We start from the raw sequence: 25,967 nt of genomic DNA, 5'->3' as shown, positions 1-25,967 counted from the left end.
AGTGAGTTCATTGACTTAGTCAATGCAGGGACATTCCTTGAGGGCTTATCCTGTACTCGACATTAAAGAGTCAATGTGGATGAGACCTTATTTTCTGTCTCTCCCATTCCCCTAGGTCTTAAGTCTTTTAGGCAAAGTTTAGAAAATGCAGTTATCATGACATTTCAAGGGATGCACAGAAAAAGATGTCATGGCTTCTCTGAAGGGTTTGCTAGGTGTCATACAGAGATGATGTCACTGCACTTGACCTCAAAGTGGGGGTCAGACTTACAGCACAGAAGGGATCCAGAAAGACGTTTTAGAACCATGTGTGAGACATTCTATGACACTTCTACTACCAGAACACTGTGGGCTATTGGCCACTTATTAAGGACTAAACCGAGGGAAAAGTAGCAATGGAAAACTGACAGCAGGCTGGGGAGGAGACTCTGAACCCCAGGAACAGCATTGTTGAGGCAAGAGAAGGAACCAAGTAAAGAAGGCAATACAGGGCCCATCTGGACCTGTGGCTGCTATGTCAGTGCACCTGAGAGTTCTTTCCTATTCCACTGAATCCAGAGGATTATTAGCATCCTCTGTAAAGTAGAACTGGTGGGTTCAAGAAAGCAGATGGGGTAAGTAGGGGTGAAGCCTGCAAAGAGTCCACAGACCTCAAAGATAAGAGGAGAGTGCTGTACCTTGTTGTTTATTTTGCCTTTTTTTTTTGAATTTTTGAGTTGGTTGTGGGGCTTGAACTCAGGGCCTGAGCACTGTCCCTGAGCTCTTTTGCTCAGGCTAGTGCTCTATCACTTTGAGCCACAGCTACACTTGAGGCTTTTTAATGGTTAACTGGAGATGGTTAGTTGGAGTTTCATAGACTTTACTGCTCAGACTGGCTTTGAACCATGATCCTCAGATCTCAGCCTCCTGGGTGACTAGGAGCTGAGCCATCAGTACCCAGCTTATCTTAATCTTTTAGACTAGACCAGAGTTCTGTAATATGGTGGCCACTAGCGACATGTGGCTATTAACCATTTGAAATATAGTTAGTCCAAATTGTGGTGGCTTGTAAGTATAAAATATATACTAGATTTCAAAGACTTGTGACCAAAATAACCCAAAAAACAACCACACACACACATATAAAAATCACTTGAACAGTACTTGTCATTTGATTATTTAAGCTATTAAATACAACATATTACTTAAATTATGTTTTCTTGTTTCTCCACTTACTTTAATGTGGCCACAAGAAATGGTTCTATTACATATGTGTAGGCCTTGGCATAGAGCCAGAACCATTGACCTTCTATTTGGGGTTCCAAAGATTAGCTGGCCCAGGCTGGGGGCCCAACTCATTCCCATCAGTGCATCATTACCTCCTTGCTTTTTCTGTTTTTATTCTCTCTTGCTTTATATTTCTTGCTCTTTCCTTTCTTGGAGTAATCTTGGGGATGGCAAAGCAAGATGCATGTGTTGCTGCCTAGTCTCTGGAACTTGAGTTAAAGAGGAACTCAGCCCCTTTGCACTGAAGGGTGCAACCTAGCTCTGTGCCTTATAGGTTCTGTCGGCTGCCACAATTGTTGCCAAACACACCTCTGCTTTGTGCAATGCCTGCCGCATTGCCTCATCCAAGACCGCCAACCCTGTGGCCAAGAGACACTTTGTCCAGTCAGCCAAGGAGGTCGCCAACAGCACAGCCAACCTGGTGAAGACCATCAAGGTAAGGTAACTACACTGTGGGACTGACTGGCCTCTGTAAAACCTGAAAGAAGAGCATGGCTGAGGGCTCTGCCCTCCTAAAACCTATGCCTGTGAAGTTCACTGTTCAAAGAGGAGATATCACTAAAAGGAGATGCTCACAAGTCCAAAAACCTTGGTTTTTCCTCACCCCCTAAAGTGATAGGAAAGGACGTGTCTAAATTCTGAAACTGGTGCATTTGGAATAGAATTTGGACTAAATGGGGTGGGGTGTAGGACCTCTCGTGGCTTTGTACATGAACATCCTATATGTACATCAATTGTGCTGACCGAATTGAGTTAGGCCAGTATAGGGCTTTTACCATTGCTGCTGGGTATGTGCGAATCAGGAGAGGATGTGGAGGTACAAGGAAATGAGAAAGAGTAGAAAAATCATTTTTAGACTCTCATGGCGTATTGATTCTGTTCATCCCGTTTACATATTTTAAATGGAACATCAACTTTTAAAATAGAGCCTCTATGTTCCTAAGAGCTCACGCTTGTGCTCAAATTCATGGACAGTGAACAGGAGAGGTTGGGCATACCTGCAAGGAACAAGCTGAAATAGCCAGGCTATGTTCTTGGTTAAGTGGATAAGAAAAGTACATCCTCTCCCTAAGCCTGGCAGTTGACTTAAGGGAAAAGAGCCAGAGCCTGAATGGCAAACCACATAGAACCCAGCTCCACCTTTCTCCAGCCTTCAAGTGCCTTGTCATGTAAGGCAAGATTCATGGAAAGACCATAAACAGCAGTGCTTCTTACATACTCCTAATTCTAGGATCCAAACCAGGAGCCTAGACATATGAAACAAATGCTCTACTACTAAGCTAAACCCCAAACCCAACACTGATGCTTTTATCTCATTCCCAGTCAGGGAGGAGGGCCTTCTGTGTGGCTGTCAGGAATCCTGGAATAACAAGTCTTCTCCTAGTGCCTTCCAGGGGATAGGACACAGAACTCCTCATTTTCCTTTTGCTACAAAAAGGATTTTCTCCCTTGGAGAAATCAGTCAATAGGATGAGTTTGGCTGAGGCAAAAGGAGAGAATGTCCAGCGCAGCAGCAGCTTGACACTGGCTAGTAAAAGCAGGGCAGTTACCCTAGTCAACAGTTCCTAAGTTGTTTCAACAGAGTCTTTTAAAAATAAATAAATAAACAATAAGCCCTATTTGAAGGCACTAATAAACTAGGTTGAAATGAATGAATAAGTAAGTTAAAGCCAGTGCCCTGGTGTCATCATAGAAGAGACTAATAAAGCTGACGTGTGTGGTTGCATGTGCATACGCGTGTGCATGCAGGTTGCCATGTGTGTATGTGTGTGTGTGTGTGTGTGTGTGTGTGTGTGTGTGTGTGTGTGTGTGTGTGTGTGTGTGTGTGTGTGCACCTGTGCATGCCAGACCTGGTGCTTGAACTCAGGCCTGGGCACTGTCCCTCAGCTTTCCTACTCAAGGCTAGCATTCCACCACTTGAGCCACACGTCTGCTTCTAGTTTTTTAGTGGTTAATTGGAGATAAGAGTCTCATGGATCCTCCCACCCAGGCTGGTTTTGAACTGTGATCCTCAGATCTCAGCCTCCTGAGAGGCTAGGATTAATTTTGGTTTTTTCAGGGTAATAGAGCTTGAACTCAGGGCCTGGGCACTGTCCCTGAGCTTTAATTTTTTTCCTCAAGGTTAGTGTTCTACCACTTTGAGCCACAGCTCCACGTCCAAGCTTACATTTTTCAAATGCTTATCATTGCTACTTTTTGTAGAGAGGAAACTGAGGCCAAATGATTTAAGTAATTCTGTCTAGGTAAGCCAGCCATTAAGTGAGGGATGAAAATCCTTGAGTCCCTGCTGTTAGCCTTAGCCTGCTGTTCAAGTTCTTTAAGATGGAGAGACCTATTCATCTCTGCAGCCTGGGAAGAAAAAAAAAACTTTGCTATATTTATAGAGTTCAAGTGTAAGTCTGAGGGAAATTGGAATGGAAAAATAATGACGTCATTGTTGGGTGCTGCATAATGAACCTTTCTTAGTCATTTTCTGATCATTAAAAAAAAAAAAAACAAATTATATTTAGATGGACCAAGGAGGTGGAGAAGCTCTTTATTCCATAGAAATTGCAGGAGCCCTCTCTCTTTTCTGCTGCCTCCTTGGTTTTAAATCCTGGGTCTGTCTTTGTAGAAAGCATCTCTGTTACGGTCTGGGATAGCTTTGTTTCCTATTCTCCACAGTGTCAAAGCCCCTGTGCAGTGCCCCGCAGCAAATGAGCGCTTGTGATGGTCTCAAAGATAGGCTGTGATAAAACTCAGAGAGTGAGTGCGGGGCACATAAAGGCCTCTCGCCCGCCAGTACCCTGGGAACCAGCAGCAGGACAAGAAGAACAGAAAAGAACATATTGCTCCCATCTTGTCAAAATATGCCCAGGTTTTCAGTTTCTACTGTGTGGCTGGGTTTGCAGGAATCTGTGAGCTTTGTTTGCAGTCTACATATAGAAATGAATTTTTAATTCCCTAACTACTCAGTGTAGCAGCTGCATTTTCCTTCATGTGCTATATTGCTTACTATTGCTTTTAATCTCCTAACCATGAGGATATACAATCATAAACCCAACTGCTCTGCCTTCTAGACACAAAGGGCAAGAGAAGGAGTATGTGTGTGCCTCCAAAGATTCAAGAGCTTTCCTGATGGTGTTCTTTATAATTCCAAAGCACAGTGTAGCAAGGAAACATTTAAGCACAGTGTAGCAAGGAAACATTTCTGCATGCGTTCCACCTGCTTAGCCAAGGAAGGATATCTTTCAGTGCTAGCAAGTTAGGAAGTGTTCTGTCTCTGCCCATGGTCCACCATCTCTCTCCTGTTCACCACATACACATTTGCCTGCTGTGCTTATTACCTCGCTTTGAATCTGATGTGGGGAATGGAATGTTATTTTAGATGTGCAGTCACTCAGGTTTGGGTGCCAAGTAGAAATTATGCAACCCCTAGCTTTTGTTTTTCTGAGAAGTTGAAGTTTGGCCTTGCCTCTTGCGGTGGAGGGAAGGCTCAGATTTTTGCGATTAGGCATTTCCAGTGTGTACCACAGACACCCGATCGCCCCAGCTCTCTTTAATCGAATTTGACTTGGCTGTAAGTATGTTTTCTTGGTCATCCTTATGTTTGGATTTGGTCTAAAGTAGGATTCTTCTCAAGAAAAAAATGAAACATTTCTGGGGCTTCTTAAGCTTTCTGTTGCCTTTGTCTGAGGGCAGCAGAAGAGAAGGGAGCCAGAGGCTTGGGGGTCATGGTCTGAAGCATGCCAGAAAGTACATGGTGACCTTAGTATGGTAAATAGTGTTACTTTCCACGTCCTGATTTCACCGTTTGGAAAACCGGGGTATTGGTATAAAATGATCTTTAAGGTCCTTTCTAACCCCAAAAGCCATGAGTCGTCGATTTTTTGTTTGTTTGTTTGTTTGTGCCCAGAAATTACTTCTCCAGGCTATCTGTGAGACTGTTGAAAACATTTAAAGCAGCTGGATGAGGGGTGGGGAGTGTCCTTGTTTTCTCAATGTGCCTGGACATGCAGCCTAGTGAATTTCTTCCTTATGGCTGGTGTAATGGTCATTCAGTGATACGCAGCATCTGCAGGGAAGTGCTTGTGCCTACTGCCAGAGTTGGAGTGTTCAGTTTGCTTGACTGGCTCCATTGTGCCCACTGGAAACAGAATTTGGAAGTGAAATAATGATCTGTGCAAACTATCCTCCCCCTATGCCAAATGTCTCCTTCAGAAGAAATAACTGTTTTCTTTTTTTTACAAGTGAGAAAATACGGTTGATGTTGCTTGGCATTTGGGTTCATGTCATTCAGTGTCCTGTCCTGGGAATAGCAAATGGGGCTATATGACAAAGGGGTTTTAGGATCTAGGCTGGACCAAAAATATAATTCCTTTTGATATCCTGTTGGTGAAACTATACCCATGAAGAATTATTCCTTTGATAAGTAGTGATCTTATTCATTTGAGCATTGGTGGCTTGGGCAAATGTTTCCTTTTCTTCCAGGTGGAGAGAGCCATGAGAAGCAGGGGGAGAGGGGTGGTAAGCATGAAGAGGTGGAAGGCTGGAAGGCTGAGCAACACCAAGGGAAAGTGGTTGGTGGAGGTGGGGCCCAAGCATCCTAGACTCCAAAGTCCACCTGGCTAGATGCCTGCTTCCCTCATTTGCCTAAACTGGGGTCACTTGAATCATGCTTCTGCCAGGTGGTACCACCTGGTGTCCCACTCATATGCTCAGATTGCTCAGAGGCCTGGGGAACCCAACCTCCACAAGTCAGTGGTGTTAATTGCGCAATGACATCAGTGTGCTTAAAGATTTCCCATCTATGTCACCAGTGCCAGCAGTGGAAATTCAACCTTTACTATATGCATGAAGTGGCAGGCAGAGAGGAGGCTTATCTGTAAGCCACAAATAGCAGAATGACCAAATCAGAGAAGTTACCATAAGGCCTGTGCCTGACAGTGGGGGAAGGGCATAAACCAAGGCGAGGCCAGGTGCCATATTGGTGAAGATGGTGAATTAGTGGGCTTATGGGAATGCTTCTGAAACACTTACCATTGTAGATGTAATTACTATCCCAAGCTGCCAAGACTTGACTGGAATGTAGTTGTTATTCAGAAATAGCCTTCAAACTGACCCTGCCTGCCTCCTCTTGCCCTATTGAAAAATAGAATACTCCCATCTCAGATCCAGTGTGTTGCATGATACTGGGTTTTTCATTCACTAATTATCTAAGTTGGCTTTTATATATTGCTCATAAGGATTAAGTTTAATTGGTGGTTTAATGAGGGAATTTACATTCTTCTACAAACTTGTAACTGCCCCCTTGCCCATGTAGTCCTTTGCTGAATGCTGTCTCTGGGTCACAGACTGTTGATTCTAACAATCTTATTATGGAGGAGGTGGAGTCTGGGATTGGGAACTTGACCTCCTCCTGTTAACCCTTTGTGAGGCAGCCAAGCTTAGATCACAGGCTTAGATACTGTAAATGGATTCTCTCATCCATCAGCAGTATATGATTACCCAATACCTGCTACTAGTTTGGGTTTTTTTTTTTCATCTTTAGTTTTTATTGTTTGTTTGAGCCAGGATCTTGGGCTTGCCAGGCAAACTCTCTACTATGTGAGTGAAGCTCCCTAGCCTACTGCTTCTAGTTCAAAAAACAAAAATAAAAATAAAGTGGGGCACCAGTGGCTCACACCTGTAATCTTAGCTACTCAGGAGGCTGAGATCTGAGGATCACAGTTCAAAGCCAGCCCAAGCAGGAAAGTCCGTGAGACTCTTATCTCCAATAAACCACTAGAAAACCGGAAGTGGTGCTATGGCTCAAGCGGTAGAGTGCTCGCCTTAAGCTGAAGAGCTGAGGGATAGCGCCCAGGCCCAGAGTTCAAGCCCCACAACCCATAAATTAATTAATTAATTAATTAATTAATTAATTAATTAATTAATAAAAAGAAGCAGAAAATAGAGGAAAACCCCACTCAGAGCTCCACAAAATGTCTCAGTCTAAACACACTAGGTAACTATAGGTTGACAAACAGAACATTACCAGCACCCAGAAGCCCATGTCCCCTGTGATCCCTTCATCCCAACTGCTTCAGAGTGAGCCAACTTCTAACACTCTAGTTTCATCTAGTCCTGTACTTTGTACAAATGGAATGATATAGTAGGTACACTTATGTGTGTGGCCTCTTTCATTTTATACACATACACAAACAGCTTGTAAGATGTGTCTATCTGGTTGAGGTAAGTTTTGTATGTTTCTGGCCAATAGATTCCATTGTGTTCCTTTCAAGATGGTGGTCACGCCAGTCTAAACTCCATCAAGCATATGGGAACATCTAGGTAAACTTAGAGCAGTCAGGAATAGCAAAGTATGGATCTTTATCAGTTGGGAGGAAATAGATGTAGTGTGAGTGGAAATGGACAGAGGAGCCTAGCAGTTAGAGCCTTACAAGCAGAGAAAGTGGTTCAGTGGCCAGGTGTGACAACACAGCGAGAGGAAGAAGAAAGCAAGCACAGTCAAATTCAAGTCTGTTTCCTGTGAGTAGGAGTTGCATGACAGCTAACCAGATGTCCTGTGAGCTGTACCTAGAGCTTTTATATCAGGATTGTTCACTGGGCCCTTCTACCTGATGACAGAGACTACTCCAATCAGTTATTGTTGTTCATGAATTGACTGAACATTTTCAGTAGTTTTCCCATTAGCCAGAGAGCTGATCGGTATGGCTTAGGAATGACTCATGCTTCCCAGTAGGATATAACCTCCTGTTTTTCCTCCATTAGGCCCTGGATGGGGATTTCTCTGAAGACAACCGCAATAAGTGTCGCATTGCCACTGCTCCCTTGATCGAAGCCGTGGAGAACCTGACTGCGTTTGCCTCGAACCCTGAGTTTGTCAGCATTCCTGCCCAGATCAGTTCTGAGGTATGAGAGCCTTCACAAAAAAGGAAATATTTGGTTCTCTGGCCTAAGATGTTTGTAGTACACTGGGTGAGTGTGAACAGTTAAAACTCCAAGAGGTCTTTTTGTCAATCCACACGTAGGAAACTAGGATGATGGATGCTGTCATAGAGTTCACTGACAATCTCTTGAGAAACAATAGCTCTGTAGATTGAGAACCATCTCTTTGCCCAGGTCTATAAGATCTATCATACTCAAAACTGTTATCAGAACAAACAAGAATCCCAGTGCCCACCATCCAGACCCTTCTTAGGCTGGTTTCCTTCCAAACAGCAGAAGTGGTGACTGGACAGAAAACAGACGTTCTCAAGCCCAGCATATTCATTCATGTGTGTGTACCCTGCCTTGATTTGTCTGTTGTTTGACCTTAGGGCTCTCAGGCACAAGAACCAATTTTGGTATCTGCCAAGACCATGCTGGAAAGCTCATCATACCTCATCCGCACTGCGTGCTCTCTGGCCATCAACCCCAAAGATCCTCCTACCTGGTCCGTGCTGGCTGGACATTCCCACACCGTGTCTGACTCCATTAAGAGTCTCATCACATCAATCAGGTCAGTTTCCCATCTGGAGATTGCTCCCAGCCTGCATCTGAATAATAGAGCAGGAAGGGGAATAAACTCACCAAGCTTCTTACCTACTAGTAAGGTATGTCATTGCCATCATCTTTTATTTTTTTTGGGGGGGGGAAGTCAGTGGTGAATCTTAAACTCAAGGCCTAGGCACTGTCTCTGAGCTTTTCTTCACTCAAGGCTAGCACTCTACCTCTTTGAACCATAGCTCCACTTCCAGTTTTTAAGTGGTTATCTCATGGACTTTCCTGTCCCAGCTGGCTTTGAACCATGATACTCAGATCTCAACCTCCAGAATAGCTAGGATTACAGGCTTGTACCACCAGCACCTGACACCAACATCTTTTTTTTATCTCATGTCTGTGGGATCACTTGATAGTACTCGTTACAATAGTAGCTAACTTCAGTAAGTACTGCATACTAGATATTATCCCATGCCTTTTTACCTATATTGTCTCATTTTAGCATGGCATCATTACAAGGTATCTATTCCCATTGATTCTACTTTACTGGTGAAAATAATTCAGGCAGAAATATAGGAGTACCCCTGCTTATTTAGCAGATGTTCTCATAGTTTGATCAGACAAAAAGAATATAATACAGACCCACAAGAACTTGGGGGCATCTCTGATCAACTTGGTAATAGTGACAGCCAGAAAAAACATTAATATCCCACAGCATGAAACCCATTTGCATTCTTAAATTTTGTTTCCCAGCTGTTTTTAAATCTCACAGACACAAATAACTTTTTCATAATGTGTTGCACAGAGTCAAATATTTTAATTCCTAGTATAGTCCATGAGTTTGTGAGTGGTATGCAATGTGGAAAGCATCATATGTTTGCACTGTAAATAGTACTAATTTAAAAAAAACACCTTAGGATCTTATGTTTAACTCAGTAAAGACAGTATCCAAGTCCAAATAGTTTCCTTTCCTGCTCCCTAACATTAGCCTAAAACAGCCTAACATTTATTTCCACTAGAAAAAATAAAGGTATCTCAAGTGTTAATTAAGAAATGTGAGCCAGGTATAGTGTAATCCATAGTCCTCAGGAGACATAAGTAGGATCACAGTCCAAGACCAAACCAGGCAAAGTTAGTAGGTGACTCTACCTGACAAACAAAAGGCAGCCGGGCACCGGTGGCTCACACCTGTAATCCTAGCTAGTCAAGAGGCTGAGATCTGAAGATGATGATGATGCAAAGCCACCCTGGGCAGAAAAGTTCATGAGACTCTTATCTCCAATTAATCACCAAAAAGGTAGAAGTGAAGCTGTGGATCAAGTGGTAGAGCACTAGCCTTGAGCAGAAAAGCTCAGGGATAGCACCCAGGCCTTGACACAGAAACACAAGCCCAAGGACTGACACAGAAAAAAAGGCCAGAGGGCCGGGCGCTGGTGGCTCACGCCTGTAATCCTAGCTACTCAGGAGGCTGAGATCTGAGGATCGCGGTTCAAAGCCAGCCCGGGCAGGAAAGACCGTGAGACTCCTATCTCCAATAATCCACCAGAAAACCGGAAGTGGCGCTGTAGCTCAAGTGGTAGAGCGCTCGCCTTGAGCTGAAGAGCTGAGGGACAACGCCCAGGCCCAGAGTTCAAGCCCCACGACCGACAAAAAAAAAAAAAAAAAAAAGGCCAGAGGCATTGCTCAGGTGGTAGAGTGCTTGCTTAGCAAGCTCTAGTGGCTGAGTTCAATCCTAGGAAGACAAGAAAGAAGAGGAAGCCCTATATGGTCTGCTCCAGGAAGGCATTGCAAATATCTGAGGCATAATCCTCAATTAAGCTGATCAAGTAGAAACAGGACAGGAGAAATGCTGAACCACCAGTGGTGGAGCAGATCATGGGACTTGTGTTTGATTTGCATTGTCCCTTCCAGGGACAAGGCCCCTGGGCAGAGGGAATGTGACCACTCCATTGATGGCATCAACCGGTGTATCCGGGACATCGAGCAGGCCTCTCTGGCAGCGGTCAGCCAGAGCCTGGCTACAAGGGATGATATCTCTGTGGAGGTAAGTGAGGGCTCTGGGGCCAGATCAGATTGCTGTGGAGGTGCTGAAGAATTTTAGCATCAGGCTTTGGGGACGAAAGCGGGACCAAAATGTTCTTAGTGACAGTGTTTTCTCATCAGATGGCCCTCCCTTGTGTAAGGGAAGTTTTTTTTAAGAGTATGGTAATGCTGGGAAGGAAAAGGAGGGAAGAAGGAGGGAGAGGAGAGGAAGGGAGGGGAGGGAAGTAGAGAGGAGAGGAGAAAGAGAAGGAGGAATAGGAGAGGAGAAAGGAGAGAAGAGGAGGAGAGGAGAGAAAAAGGAAGAGAAAGATGGCTGGGGAAGAAACATACCTACTACTAGAGGTAGAAAGTTCAAATGTGGCTAAGACTCAGGGGAAATTATCATTAGACCCAATAAATTGTGTCTATAACACAGATTGTGTCTATTACCAGATTCAGGTGAACACATCAGTAGAACAGGCCTAGGCATGTCAGTTGTGACTGTTTTTTATGGTCATGTTCTATCAATGTACTTTTTGCTCAGTGGGAATTTTTTACAAGAAACCATAATGTATTTGGTCCATTCAAAAATAAAGAATTTGACACCGGATGCTGGTGACTCACGCCTATAATCCTAGCTACTCAGGTGGCTGAGATCTGAAGATCGTGGTCCAAAGCCAACCTTAGCAGGAGAAGCCATGAGACTCTGATCTCCAACTAACCACCAGAAACCCAGAAGTGGCGCTGTGGCTTAAGTGGTAGAGCGCTAGCCTTGAGCTGAAGAGCTGAGGGACAGCTCCTAAGCCCAGAGTTCAAGCCCCACAACAGAAAGAAAGAAAGAAAGAAAGAAAGAAAGAAAGAAAGAAAGAAAGAAAGAAAGAAAGAAAGAAAGAAAGAAAGAAAGAAAGAAAGAAAGAAAGAAAGAATTTGATCATATCCAATATTTAAGGTGTAGAGACCTTTTTCTTCCATTATAAAATTCACTTTATCCTTTCTTGATGGTTTTTCCAAAGTTTAGAATAGAAATTCCCTTTGAGTTGTTTCTTTTTACTCATGCAAAGACCCCTGCTTCTTTTTCCATTGAGAACACAATACCTCCCATCCAAGAGGTACTTGACATTTACCTTACTGTCACTGAACTCAGCACTAAGCTTTGTCTCCTTTCTCAAGTAGTGAGCTTTGGCATCATTCACTTCTGTTTCCTTCTAGCTAAACACACATACACACATGTACACACACACACACACACACACACACACACACACACACACACACACACACACACACACATCCAGAAAGAGGAAAAAATAGAACTAAGCATTCTCACTCTGTGTAGAATCCTACAATTATTACTTTGTGTTTTTGGTAGACAGTTTTAGTTTCTCCATCAATTGTGAATGATAGCTTCACTGGGTATACTACTTTAGGTTGAAAGTTGTCATTCATAGCTTGAATTATCTCTCTCCCTCTCCTTGTGTTTAGAGTTTGTGTTGTGAAATCTGCAGTTATTCTATTCTTCCTTCCATTGTAATAAAATTCCCTCTTTGATTGTGTTGCCTTTCAAATTAACTCATATTTTTCACAACAATGTATCTAGGCGAGTTTCTTCCCTGGTCTTGTCTGCTTAGAGTTCTGTTTGGCTCAGTCAGATGGGTAAGATTCTCTTTCTTGAGATTGGAGACATTTGGGGGGAGGGGTTGTTGTTGATGTTGTTGCTGTTGTTGTTGTTGTTGTTGGCTGTGGGGCTTGAACTCATGGCCTGGGTACTGTCCCTGAACTTTTTCGCTCAAGGTTAGCACTTTACCACTTTAAGCCACTGCTCCACGTCTGGTTTTTTAGTTGGAGATAAAACTCTCATGGACTTTCTTGCCCAGGATGGCTTTGAATTGCCATCCTCAGATGCCAGCTTCCTGAATAGCTAGGATTACAGGCCTGAACCACCAGGCCGTCTTCTGTTATTATTTTACTGAATATTATCTTTTATTTTCAAGCTTGTGTGTGAGGCTACCCTGTTTCTTGGAGTGACCTATCTTTGAATCCCTCCAGCTCAGGTGCACCTTTGTCCTTTAGGAGAATGACAGAGACAGGACATTGTTCCTCTGTGAGTAATTACCTAGTTCCATGCTGGCGTGTGCATGACTGAAAGGTCCACCAGTGTTCAGGATCAACAGATCTTGATGTCATCAGTGGTCATCTTCCAACCATTCCTGTGAAGAGATTGGATCTAGTTAATTGCTACTGGTTAATGATCTCCAGCCTTGTTTTTGTCATGCTCTTAAGCTCCCAACATGGTCTAACTATTTTGCCCTATTTCTTTGCAGGGCTGGGAAACATCCAACTCATGGGTTATATAAGGAAGGGCCTTGACATTGTCTGCTACCTATCAGGCCAGACTTACATGCTTCTTATATGGCTGTCTGTCTGTAGTGATTATTTTGTAGGCCCATGAGTGTTGTTAACAAATAATACAAATGATGGGGTGGGGGTGGGAATAAAAGGTTTCCCTTCCTTGGTTGAGCTCAGTTGTGCAGGGCAGCAACACTAAACCATCTCAAACTTGAGAAGAAAGGCCTCAAGGTACCATTTTTTCAATATCTGCCTGCCCATCACCAAGGACCGTGAGCTGAGATCCCACCCACTCAGTCCGCTTGCTTCCCACCTGGCATTTGCACAATACATCATCCTGTTTTCATAGCTGATCTCATTTTCACATCACCCTCCTCTCCCTTCTTACGTTCTGAGAACACTGTGACCTGCACGTTCCCTCAGACCCCAATTAGCTGCCTCCATTTGGACAAAGCTTTCTCATCTTCTTAGAAAAGCCACAGCTATTTCACATTTTCAGTAATTCTGCCGGATAACCTAAAAGTATCACTAACATCCCTTGTCAGGGCTGCAGGAGTCAGAAGCCTGTAGGACATACGTTTCTCTCGATTGCTTCATCTCTCATGGGAGGAATGATGGGGGGGGGGGCGGGATTTGCCTAGGAGAGCTGAGGCACCATGGGGTAGGGCAGGGAATCAAGCGTGATGTTGATGTCCACTCTGTATGGCCTCCCTTGTCTTTCATGGAGGCCTTTTTCAGTTGGTACAGCACTGTAAAGGAACTGTTGTCAGATGCACTTGACAATTCTTTCCTTATCAGGCCCTGCAGGAGCAGCTAACTTCTGTAGTCCAGGAAATCGGGCACCTTATCGATCCCATTGCCACAGCAGCTCGGGGAGAAGCAGCCCAGCTTGGACATAAGGTAATGTGCGCCAAGGGACTTGGTGGGGGAGGGAAGGGGAAGGTGACAGAAAGAGAGAGATTATGATTGATTCTGTCATTATTCTCAAAGCCTGCAGCATTTCCCATCATCTGTTGCTCTTATGTACCTTGCCTTGAAATAAGCCAGAGGACTAAAGTTGACACACCTACCCTAAAGCTTAATATATGTCATCCTGACTGATTGGATCCATTTTGGCATGTTTGAGGATACAGTGTCTTTTCCTAGTTGCCGATGCCCTCTGTTCTTGTATGTGATGAGGCAAAACAATGCTTGGAACACTTTCCAGAACTTTCTTACATAGCCACTGCAACAGAATCATTCAGCTGAGTTCCTGCCCATCTTTTTGTTGTTTTGGTTTGGTTTTGTGCCAGTCCTAGAGCCTGGGTACTGTCCCTCAGCTTCTTTTGCTCAAAGTTAACACTCTACTACTTGAGCCACAGTGCCACTTGTGGATTTTTGGTGATTCATTGGGAGGTTAAGAGTCTCATGGACTTTCCTACCTGGGCTGGCTTTGAACCTAGATCCTCATATCTTAGCCTCTTGAGTAGCTAGGATCACCAGTGCCTAGCTCCTTCCCACAGTTTCAAGTGGCAAACAATGCTTTGCCTGTTTGGAGTACACTTTGCAAACCCTTTGTAAAGAGCCGGTTTGTTGTGTAGCCTGTGCTTCAGCAGGGAGAGGTCAGAAATGGGATTTTTAGCAGCTTCTGGGGCCTCCTAGCATTTATCAGTGCAGCTATCAGTATCCATGTGCATATCAAGAAAAAACAGGAGCCAAAAATCTGCTCCACGGGTATTGATCTTAAGAAACCAATATTCTGGGCTATTTTCAAATGACAGTACAGCTTAAGGGCCTAATAAACTTCCCACTAGTTCCAGAGAGGGGTTTTTGAGATTGAAAATGGTCAGCATTTCTCTCTCTCTGCCTTTTGAAGGGTGGCAAACTGCATTTCTCCACTGAGAAATTGTAATTAGGAAAGGGCTGCTTGTTTACCTGCATGGAGAAAAAGAAGGATTGTCCTAGAGGCTGGGGGCACCACCTTTGTGCCCATCATGGGAAAACTGAATTTGATACAGCAGTCTGATGTTATTCCAGCACTTACTTTGGGCCCTGTATAGAGAGCCATTATCTACTTTTCTGCAGACATGCGTATGTGAATCAGATGCAATGTTGTGTTTGTATATAATGTATTCTATAGGCATATATTATTCATATATTAGTACAGAAAATTAATTCCTATGTTGGAGAGTGGCATCAACTTACAGATTTACTTTTGGTTCTTTGGGAAAAATCAGTTTCTTTCTTTCTTTCTTTCTTTCCTTCTTTATTTTTGTCAGTTGTGGGCCTGGACTCTGGGCTTAGACACTGTCCCTCAGCTCTTCAGCTCAAGGCTAGCACTCTACCACTTGAGTCACAGTGCTACTTCCAACTTTTTCTGCTTACGTGGTGCTAGGGAATTGAACCCAGGGCCTCCTGCATGCAAGGCAAGCACTCTACCACTGAGCCATCTTTGTCATTGTTGTTGATCATGGGACTTGAACTCTGGGCCCAGGAGCTGTTCTTCAGCTCAAGGCAAGTGCTCTACCACTTGAGTCACATCACCACTTCTGGTTTTCTGGTGGTTAATTGGAGATAAGAGTCTCATGGACATTCCTGCCTGAGCTGGCTTTGAACAGTGATCCTCAGATCTCAGCCTCCTGAGTAGCTAAGATTACAGGCGTGAGCCACCAGTGCCTGGCCAGTCTCTTGCTTTCTAAGAGCATGTTCAGGACAAAGGCAGCCTGAGGCCACCCAGCCATGGATTAAACACCAATTCCCAACATTGTTTCCACCACCATGTGGTAGTTAGTTGCTCAGGCAGGGCCCATACCAGCTTCTCTCTGGCAGAGAGGAGAAATCCACGCTCTCAGCCCCTCCCTGGGCATGTTTTCTGTGGATGCTATCAATGTATTACAAACAAATAGTTTTGTACAATACAAGTTTATTCTCTCATCATTCTAGGATCCAGAAATCTAGAATAAAGACATGTGCAGGGCCAGATTCCAAAGATGCACAGAAGCCTTTTCTGGCTTCTGGTGACTTTGAACATATGCTTGGATGTCACTGCAAGCCCCTACCTCCATGCTCACCTTGTCTCCTGCTTCTTTTTCTTTTTTCAGAGAAAAATCTCTGAAGACCTGTTTTATAAGTAATGTCACATTCACAGGCTTCAGGGATCTGGATGTAGGCACCTTTTGATATAGTTAATCTATATGTATGTACCTCATGTGCCAAATACTCAAAATGCTGTGCTACTTTCACTTAGCTGCCAACTTTAGAAGGTTATTTCAAGTGTTGTCATGTCTCTCAAGGACAGAATATATGTTTGAGCCCCTTATTAAGCACCTACAGTATAAGGAAAGAGCTCCTCCAAGATCAGCAATACAAGGAATAGCAACATCTAGCATTTATTGAGTGCTAACTGTATGGCAATTATTGCACACCATGTGTTATTGAGAATGTGGTTTAGTGGTAGAATGCTTGCCTAGCATGCATGAGGCCCTGGGTTTGATTCCTCAGTACCACATAAACAGAAAAAGCTAGAAGTGGCACTGTGGCTCATGTGGTAGAGTGCTAGCCTTGAGCAAAAGAACCTCTGGGACAGTGCCTAGGCCCTGAGTTCCAGCTCCAGGACTGACAAAAAAAAAAAAAAAAAGTTCAATTCTGGTGTCTGACTCTAGATCTTGGAATGGGTTATTAGCATTTCTTCCACATTTGAAGAAAAGATAAAGAAGTCCCCCAAGGAAGGAAAAGCCAAACAATAGTCCTGTTAATTAAGGAGTACTTTCAAAAGCAGATTATAACCAACCTGCCTGTTCCTGTGAACCAACCACTCACTGCTTCCAACTCCCTCCTTAACAAGGGCTTCCTCTGGCAGAGACCTGTGTGTTTACATGATGCATCTATGGCTTTTCCTTCTTGAAAGGTGACACAACTGGCGAGCTACTTTGAGCCCTTGATCTTAGCTGCAGTTGGTGTTGCCTCCAAGATTCTGGACCATCAGCAACAAATGACAGTGCTGGACCAGACCAAGACACTGGCAGAGTCAGCCCTGCAGATGCTCTACGCAGCTAAAGAAGGTGGAGGAAATCCCAAGGTAGGGGTCAGGATGTAAGGGATCAGGTAGAACACTAAGTTCCTCCCATACAGTATCCGTTTGGGAAAAAAAAAATAGTAACTCTAATTATCTCTTAGTGATATTTGATTTCCTAGTCTAAAATGGAAAGTAATCTTCTATTGGCCTTCCCAGGGAAACCAGTAAATATATATGTTTGAGGTATCGGGATGTTATTTTTCCCTTGGTGGAATATGCAGACAAGCATTCTTGGAAGGAAACTGTATGGTGTCATGATTGCAGGAATAAAAATTACTGAGTGACTGCTCCACTTTGACTATCTAGCTTGCACAAAGGTAGGCTCAGGGATGGTCCGTCAAATACCATTTTTGTTTCTTGAACTTAAAAGATTGATTTGAGCCGGGCCCCAGTGGCTCACGCCTGTAATCCTAGCTGAGATCTGAGACTCACAGTTGAAAGCCATTCCAAGCAGGAAAGACCGTGAGACTCTTATCTCCAATTAACCACTAGAAAACTGGAAGTAGAACGGTTGCTCAGGTGGTAGAGTGCTACCTTTGAGCAAAAACGTTCAAGGACAGTGCCCAGACCTTGAGTTCAAAACCTGTGGGGTTGTTTTTGTTTTTTTTGGTTTTTTGTTTTTTTGTTTTTGTTTTTGTCTGTTGTGGGCCTGAACTCTGGGCCTGGGCGCTGTACCTCAGCTCTTCAGCTCAAGGCTAGTGCTCTACCACTTGAGCCACAGCACCATTTCCAGCTTTTTCTGCTTATGTGATGCTGAAGAATCGAACCCAGGGCCTCATGCATGAGAGGCAAGCACTCTACCACTGAGCCACCTTCCCAACCCTTGAGTTCAAAACCTATGACCAAAAAAAAAAAAAAAAAGATTGATTTGATTGGTTGACTGATTTTTCTTTGTGGTGCAAGGCACCAAAGCTGTAGGACCGATATCATGCTAGGCAAGTGCTCTACCACTGAGCCATATTGTTAGCCCTGAAGACAGTAATGTAACATGAAATTCTCCCTTGCCAAATCAAAACGTCTTGCTTTTCTTCAGACTGTTGTTAAACCCAGCTTTTAGGCAGACACTCATGACACTGTTATGTCCTGGATGACCATGTAGCATCCTTCACTTTAACTTGGGAAATGGCAAGCATATCTACAATGACATGGGCAGGATTATGAAAAGATTGTGATAGCTTCAGAAATAGTAAGCAGTCTGACAGATCTCGAATGTGCAGACGAAGAGGCTAGTCAGATGGGAAGACCTTGGAGCTACCCTGAATGTCTCAGCCTACCTCCTGAATAACTAAGATTGTAGGCATAAGCTACCAGGTCCCAGCTTGTTTTGTTGTTGTTGTTCATGGTTATTCCTAAGGGAACCAAAGAGATTTTTTTTAATTTTTATTTTGCCAGTCCTGGGGCTTGAACTCAGGGCCTTGGCACTGTCTCTGAGCTTCTTTTACTCAAGGCTAGCACTCAATCAATTGAGCCCCACCACCACTTCTGGCTTTTACTGTTTATAGGGTACTGAGGAATGGAACCTGGGGCTTCATGCATGCTAGGCAAGCATTCTGCCACTAAGCCACATTCCCAGCCCTAAAGAGATTCTTAATACAAAGCACCATTTTCTTCTGCTGAAGGAAATGTTTCTCAATTCCCTTTCCAGGCACAACACACCCATGATGCCATCACAGAGGCCGCCCAATTGATGAAGGAAGCTGTAGACGACATTATGGTGACACTGAATGAAGCAGCCAGTGAAGTGGGTCTGGTAGGAGGCATGGTGGACGCTATTGCAGAGGCCATGAGCAAGGTAAGGAAAGGTCTGGTGTATTCTTTTTGTTTTTTCTAACTTGGTCATTTAAAAAAAAATTATAAGGGTGATCTACAGAGGGATTACAGCTATATAAGTAAGGTAATGAGTACATTTTCTTTTTCTTTTCTCTTGTTAGTCCCGGGGCTTGAACTCAGAGCCTAGGCACTGTCCCTGAGCTTCTTTTGCTCAAAATGAGCACTGTACCACTTGAGCCACAGCGCCACTTCCGGCTTTTTCTGTTTATGTGGTACTGAGGACTCGAACCGAGGGCTTCATGCATGCTAGGCAGGCACTCTACCACTGAACCACACTCCTAGCCCAATGAGTATATTTCTTGTCGAACATTATTACCCCTTCTGTCTTTTTCTCCCACTTTCCTTCCCTCTTGACTTGGCTTCCCTCCTCCCTAAGTTGTAAAGTTCATTCTGAGTATCGCTGCTTCATTGGTACACCCTCTGTCCTTTTTCTTATCATTTTGTTATTCCCCTTCCCTTCCCCAGATTAGATACAAGACATAGGATACTAAAATCAAAAACAATAACAGGGGATAAACCAAAAGAAAAAAAAAGAAAAAAGAAAAAAAATGAAGGAAAAAAAGGAATAAGTTCACACAGTACATTAAAAACAAAAACAAAGAGAAGATAAAGCAAAAAACAAAAAAACAAAAAACCTTGTTTCCATATCTAGGAGTTCATTTTAATTAACATCATTTTATCTGGTTCTATGTACATAGCTACTGAGCTATTGTGATCCTCTGCTAAGGAAACCATGGAGCCTATGTTTTGTTGCATCTGGCTTACTTCATTTACTATGATTTTTTTGATTTTTTTTTTTTTTTTTTTTTTTTTTTTTTTTTTTTGCTGCCAGTCATGGGGCTTGAACTCAGGGCCTGGGCACTCTGTCCCTGAGCTTCTTTTGCTCAAGGCTAGCACTCTACCACTTGAGCCATAGTGCCACTTCTGGCTTTTTCTGTTTATGTGGTACTGAGGAATCGAACCCAGGGCTTCATGCATGCTAGGCAAGCACTCTACCACTAAGCCACATTCCCAGCCCTTAATATGATTTTTAATATGATTTTTTTCCCTTATGAATGGAGCTATGTCATTCTTTCTGATGCAAGCATAGGATTCCATTGTGTATATATACCACATTTTCGTGATCCATTCATCTACTGAGGGGCAACTGGGTTGGTTCTATATCTTAGCTATGGTAAATAATGCTGCAATGAACATGCTTGTGCTGGTAGCTTTAGTGTAGCTTTGTTTGTAGCCATTTAGGTAAATGCCCAGGAGTAAGATTGTCCAGCCTCTTCTTTACTCCTTGTCTCCATCTGCCTCACAGTCCCCCAGGCTGGAGCTAACTGGCATTCAGGGGTGAGGCAACTGTCTTCTCTTCCCAAGGGCTTTACTTCATACGCATATGTCCAGGCCTGTGTCCATTGTATCCATTCTTCAGTGTGTATGACTTGTGTAAGCCAGATGTCCCACCTTCCTTCCAATTTACCTGTGATTAGGAGTGGATATGGTGAAAATACCACTGGTTTCTTCCTTTGTAAAATGGAAATGATCATTGATTGTTGACCTCTGTCTACTTTATGGGCTTTAGAATGCAGGTTCCTGGACTTCATCTTTGACTTGCTCAGTTGAGGTCTCCATGAATGTTACCTGGGAATCTAGTGCTACTTTCAAAAAAGCTCCCTTTGGTTCTGACCTACCTTTTGTAAATTCTCAGAGGCAATAGATAGTATGAATATTACTTTATCATTTAACAACCCATCCACTGACATGGTTCAGCAGGGACATAAAATGAGCAACAGGTTCAACCCCTAATCTCCTGATCTTTTTCCCAGGAACCCTTCACTCATTTTGAATATCAGTCCTTCTCAGTTTGAGATTCATTAAAGCCAATACATCAACATCCAATTGCCACCCTGGGACAGCAAGCCAAAGAGTATGTTTTGAAATGGCCACTGATAGATTGAGAATACATTTATATGATTATTCTTTTTTCAGGATAATAAGTGTTCTTTAATTGCCAATTCAGAGAAGATTGGTTATTTCTATTTCCATTGAGGAATAATACTGACAGTCTATAATTAAAATAATTATCCCTAAACATTATGCAGTAGTTTTTACACTGGTGAAGTAACAGGCCTGGGCTAGATCGTCATGTCTCCCTTTAGAGACTTCAGGCTCTAGTTTGTCAAAGTCTCCATTTATTTCTTGGCTTCTCATGACAGAAAGTTAGTAGAATTTTCCCCTTTCTTAAGGCCATTGGATGAATCTCAGGAATCTGTTGGATTTTTTCAGGACAACGTGACACCAGAGCTTTGAAAAATAAGCTTCATAGTCAACTACAGAATATAAAGAAAGAGCGCCACGGTTTCTTTGTACAAAATTAGAAGTTTAAAAAAAAATCAGCTTTTTCATCTTGGGGGGGAAAAAGTTATTTTTCATTGTCAGTATAGTATCGGGCATATTTCACAAAACCTTGGAAAATGGAAGTCAGATCCTCAAATCTCTTTGAGCCCTATATAACATGCAGGACTCTGGGCAGGAAAATTAGCTCTCAAACACCTGTTACCAATGGTATGACAGCCTTCACCCAGCCCATTCCTCCAGAGTCTTCCAAAAGGGCTGAGAAATAAGTCTGGTACAATAATAGTTGATATCAACAATGAGGAACTGCTGACAACACCAGTCACAAAGATTTCTTGTTTCACCCTCCATTATGTAAAATCCAACTGGGTATTATTGTTCCTATGAACAATTACCTATCTTGTGCTGACATCCAAGGAGCCACACAATACCTCCTCCTCATCCTCTCTTTCCTTGGCCTGTCTTTGGGGCCCACAGATGAAGACTAGTCTTTGGATCCCAAGCAGCAAGACAGCAAGAAGCTGGTCCTCCACTTCCTTCCTTTCCTTTTCCTTCTTGTTTCATACCTCCTTTCCGTCCTATATATTCCTCTCTTCTTATCCTTTTTTTGTTTGTACTAGGGTTTGAACTCAGGGTCTTGTACTTGCTAGGCAGGCAATCTACCACTTAGGCTATGCCTGCCCCCCCACCCCGCCCCAATCCCTTCTGTTTTAGTTATTTTTCAGATACCGTCTCATAATTTCTCCTAGCTAGCCTCAAACTTTTTGTTCTTTCCTCTGCCTTCTGTGTAGCTGGAACCACGGGTGCAGACCATCACACCTGGCTTATTTTTTGAGATAGATGGGTCTTTATTAACTTATTAACTGTTACCCTCAAACTATGTTCCTCCAGTCTCCACCTCTGGATTACTTGGGATTACCGGTATGAACCACCACACCCAACTTTTACAGTTGATTTTTTTACCTGCAATGAGGTGATGCTAGTGAAGAAGTTGAGACTCAGTGAAATGAGCCAGCCTGAGGACCATTCATAACCCTTGGAGCCCAGGTTTCAAATAATAGGTCTTCTGAGCAACATATCCCCAACTATGCAATGGATACAGACAGTCCTGCTTGCTCCCAACTCTTGTGTGTGCTGAGCTTGGTTTTCTCTTGATCCCTATTGTACCTAGAGTGAGGCAAGCAACAAACCATCCTTAGAGCTTCCACTGTGGATTGGGGTCCTCACTTTAGGTCCCTGGGCACAGCTCTATGTACAATACTAAGGAAGTAACAGGCTCACGCACACCTCCATGTGCTCGGGTGTCTCTCTCTTTTCTTTGGACACTTCCCTCGCCTTTTTTTTTTTTATCAGTACTGGGGCTTGAACTTGGGGTCTGGGTGCTATCCCCAAGACCTTTTTGCTCAAGGCCAGTGCTGTACCACTTTGAGCCACAGCACTACTTTTGGCTTTCTGGTGGTTAATTGGAGATAAGAGTCTCACAGACTTTCTGTCTAGGCTGGCTTTGAACCATGATCCTCAGATCTCAGCCTCCTGAGTAGCTAAGATTACAGGCCTGAGCCACCCGCCCCCAGCCTTTCCCCACCCTTTAGGAGGGCAGATGCCTCCTGACCTGGCCACATCAGCTGAAATGAAGAGATACATCATTCCCGAAGAATGCTTCCAGTCCTCCTAGACAAAGCTGAGGTCCTTCCTTGCCTGTGTCCCCTGACTGTCTTACGTGCAGTCCTGGTTGCAGACATTAGGCAATTTGGTTGCGTGTGGGCTCCTTAACCTTCCTCTCTTAAGGTTCCTCTCCATTTTTCAAAGTTTCTCATTCTAAATTTCATCCAGACTTCACTCTGTTCTTGATTGATTTCTGAGATCTTTTCCTCTCCTCTGTAGCTGGGTGAAGGCACTCCTCCTGAACCAAAGGGAACGTTTGTGGACTACCAGACGACTGTGGTTAAGTACTCCAAAGCCATTGCCGTCACAGCTCAGGAAATGGTAAGAAGCAAGAACTATTCTCTCCACCCCCACCTCTGGGTCCTCAAAGGTGGGGTCCAAGTTCCTAGTTCCTCCTGGGAATCAGCTCTTACCATCTCTTTCTGGGTACCTGTGGTCTCAGCCCCAGGCTGCTAGAGTTCTTGTCTCATGGAAAAAAAGTCACAAGAAGGAATTAAAGGTGATTGAGACCTGGGCATGAGGACAGGGCACAAGTGCGAGGAAAAAGCTAAGCACTGGTGGCTCATGAAAGCCAGCCGGGGCAGGAAAGCCCATGAGACTCATCTCCAATTAACCACCAAAAAGCCACAAGTGAAGCTATGGCTTGAGTGGTAGGACACTAGCCTTAGGAATAAAAAGCTCAAGGACAGTACCCAGGCCCAGAGTTCAGGACCCACAACTTACTTTAAAAAAAAAAAAAAATGAGGAGGACAGTTAAGGAGACAGGAGGACACCCTAGTCACCTAGAAAGGAAAGAAATCTATGGAAAGGTGTTTCCATAGTCTAAACAACATAAAAGAAGATATTTCGGAGTAAATCAGAGCAGGTATGACACATTCAAATTATAACACTTAGACATACCAATCTTCTAGACAAAATGAAATGGAATGGTTACATTAAAAAGGGACTTTCCTTGACAGGAAGCATTTAACTTTTGGAAGTTTTGTTTTGGTTTGAGGTTGTTGTTGATGATTTTTTGCTAAAACACAATATGGTCAGAAACTGTTGTCGTACAAATCCTTAGACATGGTCGGTATTGCGAGACACAATGCTAGCTTGATGTTTAAAAAGATATACAAAGGATGACAAATGGTGTCTTGGAGCGTTGATAGGGGTATGGCAAGAAAGTTCCTCCCAATTTTTGAAGGCTCAGGTGCTACAGAATAGGATTCTGGAAGATACAGCCACATAAGTCTGAGAAATCAAGTGGCCTTCCAAGGTGAAGAGACCGACTAAGCCACTTCATGGCTCATCTCCCTTGGTGAGGTCCCAGGCTCTGATTGGCTGTCATTTAATCCTGTGTCCACTAGAGGTAGAGCTTGGACCACAAAACTAAGCTTCCTTAGCTGTTAGCCTATTCATACAAGGCCTATTTAATGGAACCTAGCACAGTAGTACCAATCTCTATAGATTGTGGCAAGCTGGATTTGAACCCACACTGTCCTTTGAGGCATATAGGGGACAGATCAAGGTCCTGTCTTATAGCATTGCTGTCTAGAACAGCAGGGGAAGAAGACATTTTGAATGTCCCTGTGGCATTTCCAGAGTATCTTCTGGGCCAGGTGACCTGTCTTGACCTTGCTGTTCTGACCCTAAGGTGCCCAGCATTGGACTGCATGGCTCCTGATGTAGCTGGCCTGGTGCCTAGAGTTAGAGGAAGGTCCACTTTACCACATGGGGTCTGCTCAGAGACTTTATGTTCCTGTTGACAGGGAATAAGCAGAGCATCTCATAGCATTATCTCTCTTGGGGTTCAGTATGTGCTCCCTAGAACCTACACTTGGGCCCAAAGCCTATGTCATTTCCTTTCAAAGATGCTTTTGATGGTAGGGATATTCCTGTCCTTCCTTAAGGGTCATTTAGCCACTTAAGGGGGCTTTTTAAAAGTCCTTTCATATCAAAGTCTTAAAAAACAACAAAGAGAAAAGTTTTTTATTATCCCAATAGAGGATAGAAGCAAGACCAGAAGCAACAATCCCTGAAAGAGAGACAAGAAGACATTTCTGGGTAACAAGCTGAAACTGACAATAAAATGGCATTTTGCCAGAGGAAAAAGGAAAAACTAGGAAGTAGCATGTTAACTAGGTAAAACTAACTGAGATCCATTCTTTCTATGCCTTGGGGGTCCCAGGGAATCTAGAATGCCTTCATTCTATGAAGCCAGGAACTTGGCCATTGTGACACACTCAATAAAATTTATGGCCAAGCCAGGCACCACTGGCTCAGGCCTGTCATCCTAGCTACTCAGGAGGCTGAGATCTGAAGACCACAGTCCAAAACCAGCCCAGGCAGCAAAGTCCTTAAGACTCTTGTCTCTAGTTAACTACCAGACAACTGGAAGTGGAGCTGTGGCTCAAAGTGGTAGAGTGCTAGCCTTGAGCAAAAAGCTCAGGGACAGTGCCCAGGCCTTGAGTTCAAGCCCCACAACTGACAAAAATATACATCTTTATTATTGTTGTTGTTGTTGTTGTTGTTGTTATTATTATTGGCTGAAACCAATTTGTGCCACAGGCTGTGGCACACATTTGCAAGCGAGCTGCATATTCTGAATTCCTTCCTCCCAAATGGTGTACCAGCCCTGTCCTCATATCTACTCTTGCCCTGTTTGATGCCTGGCTCAGGGTTGTGCTATATCCAGAGATAGTGCCTTCTGGTGGTTTCTCTGGGAATTCCTCAATGACCACATAGGGCAACCTCAGAATGGACCCCAAGGGCCCAGCTCCACGCTGCACCTGCACCACCTTACCTGAATGCTAAGCATGTGCCCATCTGGCCTGAACAGCAGCTACTGGCCTTGGGGATTCTTCTGGGCATGCACAGCTCTGGCTTCAACTCCTTCCCTCCCTAGTGTCCAGCCCTGAATGTAAATCATGGCCTTCACCCATTGGGGCTTAGAAGTGAATGTTACCCTTTGGCTTCCAGTGGTATTAACACACAGTTC

At 43.7% G+C, this 25,967-nt stretch overlaps 1 protein-coding gene across 4 annotated transcripts in view; it reads left to right on the top strand.

Moving 5' to 3' along the window:
• The window catches only part of Tln2 (talin 2), a 340,789-nt gene that overhangs the window by 269,833 nt on the left and 44,989 nt on the right, over positions 1-25,967 (top strand). For 3 of the 4 annotated variants that reach the window (XM_069995254.1, XM_069995253.1, XM_069995252.1), the window contains exons 37-44: positions 1,541-1,702; positions 8,017-8,157; positions 8,565-8,746; positions 10,639-10,771; positions 13,894-13,995; positions 16,982-17,152; positions 18,795-18,941; positions 23,207-23,308. In XM_069995254.1, coding sequence (XP_069851355.1) covers positions 1,541-1,702; positions 8,017-8,157; positions 8,565-8,746; positions 10,639-10,771; positions 13,894-13,995; positions 16,982-17,152; positions 18,795-18,941; positions 23,207-23,308 — 1,140 coding nt within the window. Of the gene's footprint in view, positions 1-1,540; positions 1,703-4,737; positions 4,826-8,016; positions 8,158-8,564; positions 8,747-10,638; positions 10,772-13,893; positions 13,996-16,981; positions 17,153-18,794; positions 18,942-23,206; positions 23,309-25,967 lie in introns of those variants that run through there. The other variant, XM_069995255.1, reaches the window with a different exon arrangement.

Source organism: Dipodomys merriami, unplaced genomic scaffold, assembly GCF_024711535.1.
Source record: "Dipodomys merriami isolate MVZ:Mamm:240054 unplaced genomic scaffold, mDipMer1.0.p SCAF_48, whole genome shotgun sequence".
In the NCBI taxonomy this organism is placed as follows: domain Eukaryota; kingdom Metazoa; phylum Chordata; class Mammalia; order Rodentia; family Heteromyidae; genus Dipodomys; species Dipodomys merriami.
This window is presented reverse-complemented; position numbering and strand designations above follow the sequence as displayed.